This window comes from Coturnix japonica, chromosome 11 (assembly GCF_054131305.1).
Source record: "Coturnix japonica strain WE chromosome 11, WE-NBRP24, whole genome shotgun sequence".
NCBI lineage: Eukaryota > Metazoa > Chordata > Aves > Galliformes > Phasianidae > Coturnix > Coturnix japonica.
Window position 1 is genome coordinate 20,609,931 of NC_140673.1, and position 12,334 is coordinate 20,622,264.

The 12,334-nt window shown below is 52.5% G+C and overlaps 1 protein-coding gene across 5 annotated transcripts in view; it reads right to left on the reverse strand.

The window, feature by feature from the left end:
- Positions 1-12,334, reverse strand: part of ZSWIM5 (zinc finger SWIM-type containing 5) — an 81,448-nt gene that overhangs the window by 2,599 nt on the left and 66,515 nt on the right. For 4 of the 5 annotated variants that reach the window (XM_015870150.3, XM_085511583.1, XM_085511584.1 and 1 more), the window contains exons 4-13: positions 11,929-12,079; positions 8,076-8,255; positions 5,962-6,138; positions 4,351-4,497; positions 3,388-3,525; positions 2,718-2,978; positions 2,459-2,594; positions 1,634-1,791; positions 467-630; positions 70-151 (exon numbers count right to left, since the gene is read on the reverse strand). In XM_015870150.3, the coding sequence (XP_015725636.3) occupies positions 70-151; positions 467-630; positions 1,634-1,791; positions 2,459-2,594; positions 2,718-2,978; positions 3,388-3,525; positions 4,351-4,497; positions 5,962-6,138; positions 8,076-8,255; positions 11,929-12,079 (1,594 nt within the window). The remainder of the gene's footprint in view (positions 1-69; positions 152-466; positions 631-1,633; positions 1,792-2,458; positions 2,595-2,717; positions 2,979-3,387; positions 3,526-4,350; positions 4,498-5,961; positions 6,139-8,075; positions 8,256-11,928; positions 12,080-12,334) is intronic. The other variant, XM_085511585.1, reaches the window with a different exon arrangement.

Here is a 12,334-nt window from a genome sequence, read left to right on the forward strand (position 1 = left end):
AGGGCCACAAGTGGCTTTAGGGATCCCTATGCCTGTTCTTCTTTCACCACATGTGGGCCAGGCACTCACCCACTTCAGTAGCACACGTCACCAGCCACCTCACCATCTCCCGCCGCCGCCAGTTGAGGGTGGACAGGGTCATGCGCATCACCTGCGGGGCAAACACAGGGTTGACCCTCCACTCTATGGGAATCCACTAAGGACGCCCAACGCCATGGTGCTCCCCCGAATTCTCCACAACCCTGCTCACTGTCGACTCCCTGTGAGGCTTTCAGGTGCTGCCTCACCCAAAACTTTCCCCAAACCTCAGCAGAGGCTGAGCTCTATGTCTCTAGGCCATGCAATGATCAATGTACCCCTTCCATGAGACCCCTGCGTGCCATGGGGGACCACATGCTTGGTGGAAGACCATCACCAGGGTTAGTAGGGCAGAAGGGCCACCAGCATCCCCCGTGCTATCCTATACCTGGAGCCCCAGCTCCAGCGCAACATTGAGGAGTGTTGTGTCTGAGTTGCTGTCGGCTGGTGTGGCAATCTTAAATGCGTCCTGGGCCAGCTTGAAGATCAAGGAGGAGGAGTGGATGTTCTTCTGGATGGCTTCCAGCACCGTGCGCAGACGCAGCATATCCCCTGGATGCAGGCAAAGATGGTCAGATGGCTCAGCCTTCCCCCAGTAACATCCAGCTTTACTGTATCACCCAGGATGTGCTGCCTATCCATGCCTTCACTAGCCATAGCATCACAATGCTTCCCTGGAAACCACCCCTGCATAGGTTCCTGACTTGACCCCAAGACTCATCTCCCAGCTCAGAGCCTTGTGGGGAACATCAGCCCCTGTAGGCCACACAGGGTGGGGAGAGGGGCCTCTGGTGTGAGCACAGACCAAAGATGCCGACATGCCCCATCACCCTGTCTTGCTCCACATTCATGTTTCTACACTCCCATAGTCACCAATGGAGCCGATGAACCTCATGCAAAGAAAACTGAAAAAAACCAACACACAGCAATGTGAAAACCCTGGAGCTGCACCTGGGTACACACAGACATCTCAGATGACTAATAGCTAAATATATCGTCTGCCACCCACAGCAGCCACTTGCACCACCACCAGCATCCAAATCTCCCAAAAATGGCTAGTGGGGGCGTAGGTGAGAAACGCTGCGAGGACACAGGATCGCATTGGGACATGCTGTGGCGGGGGAACACCCAGGGAAAGACACAGAGAGAGAAACAGATGTAATCCACCAGATCTATAGCCCCAGCATAATGCTCTCATCCCCACGAGGGGCTGAGAAACTAAGGATAAGCCACCTCCATCCAGGTACCTGCAAGGAGGGGCATGATGCTATCAGCCCTGGACAAGCAGAGAGGTGGAGGACAGGATGGAGACAGTCATACAAAGGGTTGGTTTGGAAGAGACCTTAAAGCCCATCAATTCCTATCCCTGCTGTGGGCTGGCTGCCCCCCACCAGCTCAGGCTGTCTTAGGTCCTATCAGGTGCCTTGGGCACCTCCAGGGATGGGGCAAGGAAGCTCTAAGCTGCTGTCTGTCAGTACTGCAATATTGTTCCTCACCAAATCCCTCCCCAGCCCTTGGGCAGCCACCCCTCCATCACCCCTGGTTCCACACCAACCTTTGGCTGCCGTGAGCATGGTGGATGCCAGCTCACACTGCTGTGACTCCAGGTGCCCCAGGGTGAACCAGCGCGGGTACCTGCTGGGGACCACTGACACCAGGTGGTGGGGGTGAGTCACATCACCAGACGGTGCTGTGGTTTCCAGCACTGGCAACCTGAAGGACAAACAGAGGGGACAATGTCAGACCAGCCCCAGGATGTGGTGATGGGGAGCGAGGCGGGGGCTGTATCCTGCAGTGCCTCTGAAAGCCTCCTGCTGCCACGCACGTGCAGGAGCTGCTGGGTTGTGTGCACGCCACATGGGCACGGGGATCAATCTCAAATCTACTTGAAAGGAGGAGAATGATCTGTGAAGTGATTTATAAACTTGGAAGGAAAAACACAAGCATCAGGGGAAGGGAAAAAAAACAACACAAAGGCAAGGAAAAAAAGAAAAAGAGAAAGCCCTCCTCCCTCTGTGCTCCTTTCATGTCAAAGCGCCCAACAGCACTCCTGGCTGCATCATCTGGTTCTCCTTAAGATGCCCGGTTATGATCAGAAGCAGCAGTACATTTACCCAGGGCCTCTGCAGTGGTTTTTGGTTACCTGCCTTAGTGGTGATACTCCAAAGCCTGAAAATCTCAGGAAGACAAGGAAAAGAGCAGGAGCCCTGCTTCACTTGCTGCAGTGGCAGAGCCATGTCAGCCCTTCCACACTCTCATTTCCTGACCTGAGTGTCACCAATCCTGGGGCTCACAGGAAGGAAACGTCCCCATGGATAAAGGGAGCATCAGACACCTCTGTTTTCCCCAGAACAAAAATCAGAACAAGTCCTGCACCAACCTCATGGCCCGCAAAGCCAGCTTGTACGCCAGGTCGGCATCGTGGGGCAGCAGGGCAGAGAACAGGTATTTGGCAAAGGTGTGCATAGGGACGCTCTCACGGTGGATCACTTCTCCCAAGCCGCTGAAAGGGCCGCCTAGAAGCAAAGTGCATTGACCATCATTATCACAAATGCATCATTAGCTTTGGGGTAGGCAGATGCTAATGCTACCCCATGATACCCAAAGATATCTTTGCTACCCCAAAGAGAAGCCCTCACCTTCCAGCAGCAGGATGCACTGCTTCCTCAGGGTCTGCACCAACACTGGGTCCAGCTCCAGGTCCTGCAGACGAGCTATGATCTGCTCCTCATTGCGGCACACTTTGTCCTGGGCATAGAGGCCTTCAGGCATCACTCTCTGCTGGCCCATCCCCATCAGGGCCACCTCCAAGGCCAGGGACAGGTAGGACTCGCCACTGTCTTGGCTGCCAGTTGTGACGGGCACATGTTGGTAGACGGGGGGTTTGGTGTCCCCGGTGTCTGGAAGAAGGGGGAGAGGTACAAAAGAGTTAGAGATGTCTCTCTAGGTGGGAGAACCAGGGCTGAGAAAAAAACCTTTTCAATTCAGAAGCAAGACCTAACGCTTCCTTCAATGACTGCCTTTGGTTACCCAAAGATGAGGGAGATAAGAGGTTTCACCCTTCTCCTTACTCTCAACTGTGAGACAAAGGAGCCCTGAGACACATGTAAGAGGACACGCAGCTGATAACAGAGCCTTCCTACCCACAGATGGGCACATCTTGGCCCAGCTCTGCCAAGCAGCTGCCCTGCTCTGCTGCAAACCCAAGGGCAGAGTTAAGGAAGTGTGGAGCTCAGGAGCCCCGAGGCCAAGCACTGCACTGAGGACTGGCTGGAGCTGCCTGGCAGAGAGTGAGGGAGCACTCGGTACCTGAGATTTCAAGGCAATTTTCCTCTTCTAATCTACAAGCTTCAGTCAGTGTGAGAAAGAGGCAGCCGATGGGGTTCAGAGGGTGGCCTACCCAGCCCTCCAGGTTGGTGATGGTGGTTGCACCTCGTTGCAGCAGCTCTGCAAAAGAAGAGGGAAAAACAAAAACAAAAACAAAAAACAAAAAACAAAAAAGAAAAAAAAACAAGAAGAAATTAATAGTGAGGATTTCATGATGGATTTTCCACCCACAAAGGTCTCCAAGACCAGAGGCTTTTTCTTACCCCATGGGCTGGGGACATGGGTACCTCCAGGAAACCATGACCAGGGACCATGGGACACTCCCAAGGGCCACGAACAGTTCAGGGCAGCCACCACAAGGGCACTCAGACAACAGGAGGATCAGGAACCCACTACAAAAAGGTGCCCCAAAGGCTGGAGGAGGTGCAGTGGCTCAGCCTCAGTCCCCAGGAGCACACAGGAGTGTCCATAAAGCAGTGGTTGCCTGAATGATTTGCAAGGCACGTTCTCAAGCTGGCTGAGCTAGCAAGGCTCAGAGGAGCTACCGACCACTATCAGCACTGCAGCAACCAGCCCCAGCTCTCTGCCAACTGCAATTGCAAAATGAGCAACACTGGTCTGCTCTCCTGGTTCACATTACTGGAGATAGCACAGCAGCCAGCTCCTGCAGCGCTGCAGGCAAGCAGCATCACCTGCTATCACCCGTGCGATCCATGCACGCAATCAGACAGCAGGAACAGCTTGTGTCCCTGGGCATCTCTGTGTCCTTAATGTATGGGTACAGTGGCAGTTTAGCTCAAGCAAGTGAACGTGCCTGTTTGTCCTTTTGGGTGCACATAGTCCCAAACAGTGCTGCCCCACCTCTGAGCTCTGAGAGTCTTCCCCGCCATCCAGGACAACCTGGCCAGCCCTTGTGGGCCCTTCCTCCAGCCCCTCTGCTCCTACCTTTCTTCTGATGCTTGTAAATTTCCAGCTGCCTCTGCTGCTGCAGTCGCAGGGTGTTGATGATGGCAACAGTTAAGCGCAGAGCCTCCCGGGGATAGCCATGGGAGCGCAGGGCATCCACCCGAGCGCAGGCTGTCGGGACGTGTTCTGCAAGGCAAAGGCAGACACAGGGCGGGCTGAGCCAAGGGAGAGCAGAAACCCAGGGGATGATGGTGAAGAAAACCTGACAGCACCAGGCTTCAGGGCATCTTCTTCTACTCGTCTCCCCCATGCCCCAGCTGCACGCCTGTATGTCCTCACTCTCCCACTGCACCTGGCCGGGATGACTACTGGCAATACTCATGGGACTTCCTCCCACATTCAGCCTGCAGCAGTCCCTAAATCCTGACCCCTACAAACTTTGCAGTGGCAGAATGCGTTCAGCTCTGTGCTGGAGACACTGGCAGATTTGGGATGACATTCTGAACTGCTTCTGTGACAGCTGCATGGAGTGAGCTCCACAGAGACCTCATCTCTTCCACAGCCCTCCTACCTGGTGTTTTATTATTAGGAACAGTTGCGTGAAACCCCCAAGACTCAAAGTTGCTTAGAAATTCATCTGCTCCTGCTGCTCATTGCTCACCTGAAATCACAAGCAACTGTGGAGAGGATTATGACCGAGTGAGAAATTAGCAGGAGCAGATGACACGACATGCCGCATAACAAGCGGCAAAAATCCCATTTCCTTGCAGAATGTCCTACCAAGGGGAAAAAAAAAACAACCAAAAAAGGCAAGCACAGAAGATCTAAAATTATGGCAGAAGGATCATTTCTATTCCTGGAAGAGATCAGAGAGCTTTGGAAATGCAGACAGCCACCTCCACAAATGAGGTTTCCACATCCCAGAGGTCACTAGCAAGGAACACGAGGAAGAGCTTTAAGAACGAACACATCTATGAGAGAGCTTCTTGTTGCTCACTCCTTTTGTTTGCTAAGTGGATGAAACACTCAGCTTCTCATTGAATTAATTATGCAAGCTGCTGACAAACCTCACTCCTGTCCCAGCTCAAGGCCCCTGAAGGGACACAAAGGATGCAAAGCCAAAATCAAGGTGACTTCATCAACCAGCTGTGCCAAAAGGCTCACCAGAGTCCGTGCCATGGCAATGGAGATGTGTCCATTATATCAGCACCAGCCCCATGCCACCACCTACAGCTGCTATGGGAAATCCATTCCAGGGTACCAATGTCCTCTCCTGTTCTACCCATGCCAGCAAAGGAGAGAGCAGTGGTGGGCTCTGGCCTTTCAATATCTGCACATTCCGCTCCCTTGCTGTGGGGATGAGGCATCTACACTCCCAGAAATGCAAGGGCTCACATCTATTCTGGGGTCAGTCTGAGTGGTGACAGTCACCAGGACCCCATATATCTCCTGTCTCACCTGCTCTCATCCCAGGACACTTAATTACTGAGGTTTTAAAGTTTAGGTTATCGAGGTATTTTCAATTTACAACACTGAACCTCGCAAGGATGTAGGGTAGCAAAACTCCTTTGATGCTTCAGGTGGCTCTTCTCCATGACCCAACCAACCCACCCGTGCAGGCCACGCAGGAGCTGCTGTTTGGATGCTTACCCAGCCACAGCGGCTGCCCCTGGGAGTTGAAGAGCAGACTCTCCCCCTCCCGCTGGTAGGCAGGGGACACATAGAAGTCACTGCTGATGATGCGCTGCAGGTGGCTGTCCTGCCAGTGCAGGTCACAGCCCTCGATGGCACGGGTGAACACGGTCCGTCTGGGCCTGGCCAGAGAGTCTGCAAAGAGAAAAACTGTCAGAGCCCTGGGGCAGCAGTGGGTCCCTCCTGCACCTTATGGAACCATGCAATCATTAAAGTTGGAAGGAAAAAGAGGGCATCCATTGTCTTGAACCTCACTGCTTCCCTGCAGCGACGGCTGTGCTCCTTCACACAGCTGCTCTGCAACCAAAATGCCATTTTCAAAGCTATTGAATGCTTGTATGCAACCCAAAACAACAAAGCTCGTTACGTATTAATGCATTAATGATGCATGCTGTGTATTAATGGAGAAAAAAAACACAAAACCAAAACAGCCAGCTTGCTAGACCTATGCCCATCCATGTGGCCCCTCTCTACACAGAGGTTTGCCCATACAACTGAGGGCTGAGGCTTGCAGCAAATCCAGCTGCTGCTCATTGCTCTCTGATGTATCCAGCAATTGCATGGTCTGGCTCTTCTAGCTGACATTTCTGCTGGGCTATTGTTCTCCTGTTGGGCTATTGTTTCTTGCAGACAGCGGGAGCAGGTAGCGCTCGCTTTCCGTCTGGGAGCTGTAGGGCAGGAGGAGGTTTTCACCCCATCCAGACAGAGCAGCCGGGCGCTTTGTTGGGCTGTCTGCAGCCCTCCTGCTATCGCCCAGCCACGCTGGAACAGGAGGGCAAAAAGCAGCCGTGCGTTGCAAAACAGGGAGACTCGATCGCGCCGCAACGCAGAACGTGAGGTCCTGCAGATCGACGCGTTGGGGAGGGGAAAACAAAGGGCTCTGCTCAGCGCCGAGCCAGGAGGTTGGGTAAACACGCTTTGGAAGCGATGGCAACAAGCAATTAGCCTGAATGCTGCAGGCACCCCGAGGTGGATAGAAATTAAACAGGTGTTTGTGCGTACAGCACCGACCCTCCGCCAGGTTGAGTTGGGCAGGAAGGATTTCGGCAATCAGCCGTTGCCTGACAGTAATAAAGGAGGCTGGCAGTAATTCAGCGCACTATTTGCATACCCATAACCACCAGCCCTGGGATACCTCCCAGCTCTGTTTTCATCCCAGGCACTTCGGAAACACCGTGCGCACGTCCCAGAACGTGACCTGTCCTAAAGAACCATCGGGGCTGGGAGCACCGGGCAGCCCTGGCCACGCAGACCTGGAGTGAGGCCAGCTGTAAGGCGAGCTGCTCCCAGCCTGCCATGTGCACATGGGATGCCCGGTGTGAGGCCAGGGACAGCAGCGTGATGCAGTTTGCTCTGTGGCGACATGTAACACACCCACAGCCAGTTCTCATGCAGCAGATGGAGGCACTGCGAGAGCAGTGAGTTTCAATTAATGTCTATCTTGGGCCAAAGGAAGGAGGTCTGCTCCACCTCGCTCCTTGCTTTCATAAAATCAGAGTCCATTAAAGTTGGAAAAGACCACCTAGTCCAACTGCCAGCCCATTGCCACCATGTCCCTCAGTGCTACTTTCACCTTTTAGCACAGGCTTCTGAGTTCAGCTCTGCACCAATTCAGGCAGTACCAGTAACCAGGAAAACCCAGGGTGCCAATCTGCTCAGGGCTGACACCACCACCAGAACCAGGAGCCACGTGCGTGCCCTCGAACCAGCCTCAGAATGGAGCCCAGCTGACGGCCCCATGGCTCCCCTGAGCCCTGTGTTGTGCTGGGATTTGCTTTGGGCAGGGGGTGGGATTTTTCAAAGCGTTCATCACGGTCCAACTGTCCCCAGGGTGAGATTCCCATTGACGTCAGTGGGAGCAGCTCTGAGCCAGCACTCGGTGCCTGCTCAGCCCATGTGCCAGCACCCAGCAGCACACCGAGCTGGGTCTGTATGAGCACAGCACCGAGCACGAGCCATCCTCCCCATCCAAGCAGCACCACGCAGAACCTCGAACACAAACCCAACCCTCTCAAACCAAACAATCTCTCCCTTACATAAACGCATGTTTTTTGGCATAATCCCGAACTCACCTTGGCTGTGGCTGGAGCTCTGCGTGAGCGCGTTGGTGATGTTGGGAAGCTCGTTGCCATAATTGCCATCTTCAAGGGGACACACATCCATCTCACCCCACTTGCGCAGCTGCCGGAGCCAGGAGGATTTCTCTTCCAGCTTGCAGTGAGGGTTCAGCACGACGCACACCCAGAGTGCCCCTAAAGAAAGCCAAGAGGTGAGGGATGTGCTGTGCTCCCCAGCACTGCCCAGCCGCTGCCTTCCCACCGCCTGCAATGTTTCCTCAGCATCCATAAACTCATGGCAGCACAATGCACAGACCCAGGAGGGGGATTTAGACAGCTTTCAAATAAAAGTAAAACTCCTCTGTAATGAAGCTAAATTATAATCTCATGAGATGGGGGACAGTGGGGAGGAGGGAAGAGGAGACCGGCTGTGTATGAATTTGTGAGTGCTTCTGTCTGCCAGGACAAATCTACTGTTTGAACTACACATCAAAGCGTGCTTAAAAACATCCTGGCAAGCTGCAGAGTCTGTATCTCCAAAGACTAACCTGATTTTGATCCTACCCACGTTCCCAGCGCTTTAAAGCCCGCTCAGAATGCTATTTCATCTGCCATTGTTCTTCGGGCCATTTGCATTCAACAATTTATAAAGGAGATTTGGTGTATTTTCTTCCTTTCTCTCTCTTTTTTTTCCTCTCTCTTTTTTTTTTTTTTTAATCCCCAACAACCCCCAGACCGCAGTAGAGGAACCCAGAGCTCAGCGTGATGCCTGGCAGCCAGAGCCCTCCTTGGCACAAGCAGAGGTGCCCACTGGCAGATCCACCACAGCACCACCAGGCTTTGGCCGTGGCAATGCCTTGCCCTCTGCTCTGGGCCATGCAGAGCTCTGGGCTACATGAGCAGTGATACAACATCCCAGACAGTTGTCTCTCAGCCTGTTTCTCAGCCTGAGGAAGGCAGTGAGGTTTGGTGATGGGGCTTGGTGACCCAGCTCTGCCATAGCCAAGAATACGATGCACCCGCTGAGTTCTGGCTCCTGTTGCTCCACTAAGATCCTATAGGGATCCTCATGTCTTCACAAGCTATTCTTGCAAACCCTCCAAGGCATCCTTTAGCTGCCAAAATAGTGTTCCCCCAGGCTCTCCTGTAGAAGGGAAGATGGAGTGGGGACACACCAGGGAGAGGGATTCACACCTGTCTCAGGGGGGAAGCGCTGAGGTAGCAGTCTGGGAAATGGAAAAGTTGGGTTTTTGGAGCCCTTTGGCCAAATGACAGCATGACTGACTCCTGTCCCGAGCCGATATGCTGAGCTGGGTCAGACTTTGTGTCTGCTCACATGCTGCAGAAACCTTCATCTGAACTTTCCGACAGCAGAAGGTTAAGTGGGGAACAAAACAGCAGATCGCGATTAAGCTAAGCCTCTGAACAAAAATGCTTTTCGATTGCAGGGCTGGGTGGAAAGGGGGGGTCACAGGAGCCTTCCCACCCCAGCGTCCCCACTGCTGGCCCCAGGGAGGGCAGGCACTCGGATCCTGTGCTGAAGTTTCCAAACCATCAAAGAAATTCTCCTGTTTCCCACAGGGTCGCTCCCCGGCCTAATCTCCTGAAATTCCCCACTGTAAACAAGTGGCTGAGATAAATAAACCCGTCTCCAGGCAGATTAAGGTCAGGCTGCACTTCAGCTGGTTTTTCGTCTATTTTTTGTAATTAGGCTTTAATCGTAAGTACTAATGCGCCAGGGCAAATACTCCCACGCCGCACAGCTCCCTACCCAGCGGGTCTTTCCCTTGGCTCCCCAGCAGACGGGGCAATCGATGCTCAGTTGGCATCACATGCACATGGCAAATGATGCCTTTTCTTTCTTTCTTTCTTTCTTTTTTTTTTTAAACTCTGAAATCCTGCAAAATCCTTTACATTTTACCCGGTATAAATCCACAATCTTCTTTAGGGCTGATCTTCCAATCCCACACAAGTTGGTGATGCAGGCTTTGTTAAAATCAGCCATTTGTTATTAAATGCTTGCCCAAAATATAGTCTGGGGCTGGACGTAGCATCTGGCGTAGGTTACCTCCCCTCCTGCCCTCTCCATTTGATAACATTCAGCAGTGCTGGTGCCACTTTGGCATCCCTGACACGGAGTTGATCACTTGTCCCTGAGCACCATGCTGACACCATCTCAATCATCTGTAGTGCTGGGCAAAGTGCTGCATCCAGGCCTGCCTAGACACCCATATAACCACGTTTCACAGATGTGTTTGCTTTCCTCCATGTGGAAATTCTGGCGTGGTGGATTTGGCCACCTCTCTAGGATTCTTGAGTATCCAACCATTCCAAATCCTGGAAATATCTTTCTGGCAAGCAGGCCGGGATCAGCTCTGCAGAGCTCGTGTGTTTATTTCCATCCAGGGAACCGCAGGCAGGAGCAAGGCATCCCTCCTTGCCCAGCCCTTCGTCTGCGCTGTTCTTGCAGTGTTGCCATGAGAAGGCTTCCAACCCCAGCCCACCGCGCAGACAGACTGTGCCAAGGACATTTTGAAAGCCAAAGCAGCCTGGCAGCCGACCGCCGGTTATCAACTATTTTACAGACAAGACCATATAGGGCAGTGTGATTTTAGGGAGGGAATTCTTGAGCTACATCAGAAAAACAATGGCTTCACCACATTGCTGCTCTGACAGCATGGCAACTGATGAACTCCAGAAGTTTCTGCTCCACTGACTGAGACCTCCTACCTGACTTCTTGTCTCCCATGGCAGGGACAGAAACATAAGGGAAACTGTAAGAACAGGGCAAATTTGGAGAGATACTCCACTGTCCATCTTCCCATGGTCTGTGGCTCAAGAACTTCTTGAAAGAGAAGTGGCATCTATACTCAATAGCCCTTTATCTCCTTTTTTTTCCCTTCAATAATTTTCATCCTCCTCCAAGGTTTCAGCCTCAGAAACTGCCATAGCATTAATTTCACCATGCCATAAAGCCAATTTTTATCAGACTGATAAGAAACACCTTCAGTCTGATTAAAAACACCTTCAGCTTGCCCTGTGCTCACCTCCTTGGAAACTTTGAGCCACTCCTGATTTTACACATGTAGTACACCTTCCCCAAGTCTCTCCTGCAAACCAAAGCTTGTTAACCCACACAGGTCTTCCCCATAAAGGTGTGACTCTAGACCATGGGCTACCTTCATCCTTCTAGCTCTATAACATCCCTTTGGTCCCAGCCCATGAACTGGTCCAGCCCTTTACACAGCATCTCCCCACCACCAGGCAGCATAACAGCTCAGACTCTCAGTGACTCCATGACACAAGCCAAACTATTCACTCATACATCCAAGAAAGCCCATAACTGTCGGGTCAACTCCACCACACTCCGGGCTCACGTCATCTGAATGTTTTATTCTAATGATATTACAGCATCAGCCAGCTCAGCTGGTGTCTAAGGTGCTTAGCTAGAATTATCCAGAGTTGTATTTCTCTTAAAGCCAGGCTCTGCACTCCCATCCTTCCCATTCACTCTGGAAACCATTTGGTAGCTAGGACAAAACTTACTCTTTCTGAAGCATAGAAACATGGGGGGTTTCTTCTGGCCCAAAGGCATTGCTATTTCTATGCCTTACTGCAGCACACACTTTAGGATGCTGCAAACACAGGACAAGCCACCCTGCAAACACATCAACCCTGGCTCCTTTGCAGGAGAGGAGCTGGTTTGATTAAGGTGCTGAAATGTACAGTTTGGGCCTGATCCAGCTGTCCCACCAGTATGTGGCTTGGGAATTAGGGTGAGCTCAGGATGAGCTCCAAAATCTCAGAGAACAAGGTGTGTAGTCTCAGCAGCCCAACTCATCCCACTGCTGCTCCTGGTGGCCCTTACCCAGCTCATCCCAGAGCTGCCGACACTTCTCTGTTATGCCCGTGCCCTGCTGCCTCCAGAGGGAGAGCCGAGGGTCAGCCATGAACTGCTCCGTTATCAGTGTCAGCATCCTGGCCCCATTGGAGTCCCTCATGCGCAGCATCTCCCGGACCTGGAAAGGACAGAGAGAAGGCCCTTTGTGAGACAAACCATGGCCTCCTGGAGGTGCATAAGACAATCACAGAATATCCCAAGTTGGAAGCGACCCATAAGAATTGTCAGCTCCTGCATGAGGTCACCTAGATGCCAACTCCTGGCTCCCTCGCTCTGGGTATCCAGAGCTAGATGGCCACAGTGGATTTCCCTCCACCATGCTAACAGAGAGATGGGGGGAAAGCCCTGATTCATGAGGAACCACTGTGTGGGG